Source organism: Tupaia chinensis, unplaced genomic scaffold (genome assembly GCF_000334495.1).
Source record: "Tupaia chinensis unplaced genomic scaffold, TupChi_1.0 Scaffold000047_1, whole genome shotgun sequence".
In the NCBI taxonomy this organism is placed as follows: Eukaryota; Metazoa; Chordata; class Mammalia; order Scandentia; family Tupaiidae; genus Tupaia; species Tupaia belangeri.
This window is the reverse complement of record NW_006159505.1, coordinates 5,226,284-5,228,177: the sequence shown is the minus strand read 5'-3', so window position 1 is coordinate 5,228,177 and position 1,894 is coordinate 5,226,284. Positions and strand designations below refer to the sequence as shown.

The following is a 1,894-nucleotide window of genomic DNA, read 5'->3' as shown; positions in this document are numbered from 1 at the left end:
GTGCTTTCTTGGGTGGCTGGCCTTGCAGTCATGGGTAGATGAGTGACTGTATGGATGACAGATGGGTAGCAGCTGATGTAGCACGGGTGGATGAATTAAGCATAGGTGTGGGTACTCAGGCACGAACTCCTGAATGGATAAACGTAGAGACGATAAATCTATCAGCGAAGGGGAGCCTGAGTGATAGTACAAATACACTCGTGCACCCTCGGTCTGGGTGAAGGAATGAACGATGCTGCCTGCTGGACTTACGGCCACGTGTCAGGCAGGCTCTTGGGAGGGGAGTACACAAACAAGAAAGCTGTGGGGCCCACCCTCAGGGCAGACGGGTATGCCACAGGTAAACCCGGACCAGGTGCACTGAAATTGCCGCGTCCACAAAGTGGACGTCTCTTTTGAAGACTTCCTGGTGGAGGTGGCTTCTAGGGTGGGCTTGGGAGGTCCGCATATGATAGAAAGGCATTCACCAGGTGGAAACACCCTACTGGGTCTCACCTCTCCCCCACGTGACATCTCACACGCTTGCTGAGCTAAGTTTCCTACAGTACTTTGCAAAGTTTCTTTTCCTCCTGAATTGTTGGAATTCCAGAACAAGCCTGCAAGGTGGGTTCTATGACCCACATTCTGCAGTAAGAAAACAAGCTCAAGAAGGGAAAAAGGCCAGCCTGTAGTCTGGTGGTTAAGGGAACTAGATCCTGCATGGCTGACCATGTGGTTCGAGTCCCAGACCCAGAAGCTTGAAAAACACACTGGTCACCTGTGCATGCATGCCCAAAATCCCAGAAGAAGGGAGAGATGGATGAGGGATTGTGCAGTGACCGTGTGCCACGTGCTTCCCCAAAACCTCCGCCTCTCTCTGGCAAGCACACAGGCCCCCTGACAAATTTTTAAAAAAGGAGAAAGAGAAGAAAAAGGAGGAGGAGGCAGAGGAAGAGGAGGAGGAGAAGGAGGAGGAGAAGAAAGAGGGAAGAGGAGGAGGAGGAGGAGAGAAGGAAATGATCGCTGGTGTAGAGATGGAGCCAGAACACAGGCCTGAGGCCAGGACACCCCAGCGGAGGGGATGGCTCTGTCAGTTCCCCAGGGCTGCTGTCACTGGGACAACAAACTGGCCGGCTCCTGAGATGGAGATGTCAGAGCCCCAGGCATGGTCCTCCCTGCCTCCTCCAAGCCTCCGGGGCTTGCCGGCTGTTTGCCGCTCCAGTCTCTGCCTCCGCTGTCGCATGGCTTCACCCTCCACACGTGTCCGTGAATGCAGAATTCCCTCAGCTAGTGTACTGGCCCAGGGCCCGCCCTGACAGTGTGACAAGGACACCAACCCAGGGCTGTCCTGACCCCGTGTGACCTCGTCTTAGAGCAATTGCATTGGCAAAGACCCTGGCTCTCAGTAAGGCCACGCGCCCAGCTCCAGGCTCAGGATTTGACGCATCTTTCTGGGGGATGCGATTCCACCCACACCGGGCCCTCTGCTCCTCATGCATGAGTTCTTTGAGGAGTGCAGGGCCTGCTCCCTCATTTCTAGCCAAGTGGCCCCTGACACTAGGTGCAGGGCAGTCAGGATGGAAGCCCGGAACCAGGGTGTGAGCCGGTGTGTGAGGGCGTGCCTGTGGGTGTGCCTGTGGTGTGTGTGTCAGCTGGTGTATCTGTGGGACAGTGGAGGGAGAAGGGGTGACAGACCAGTGGCCTTAGTGCTGTCTGCCACCTGTTCCACCAGGTCGCAGCAGGTAGAGTGAGGCAGGAGGCCTCCGCCCTGAGTAGGGTCCTACCCTGGATGGCCCCAGGTGGCTGAACCCACCCTCTGTCCCACAGGGACCCGGGAGTCGGCCTTCGTGTATGCGCTGTCGGCCGCCGCCATCGGCCACTCCATCCCCCGGGCCCGCACCTCCCGCGACCCGCC

The 1,894-nt window shown here is 57.3% G+C and overlaps 1 protein-coding gene across 1 annotated transcript in view; it reads left to right on the top strand.

Moving 5' to 3' along the window:
• WNT11 (Wnt family member 11) overlaps window positions 1–1,894 on the top strand; it is a 20,521-nt gene that overhangs the window by 10,279 nt on the left and 8,348 nt on the right. Inside the window, exon 3 of the mRNA XM_006141010.3 lies at window positions 1,807–1,845. Coding sequence (XP_006141072.1) covers window positions 1,807–1,845 — 39 coding nt within the window. The remainder of the gene's footprint in view (window positions 1–1,806; window positions 1,846–1,894) is intronic.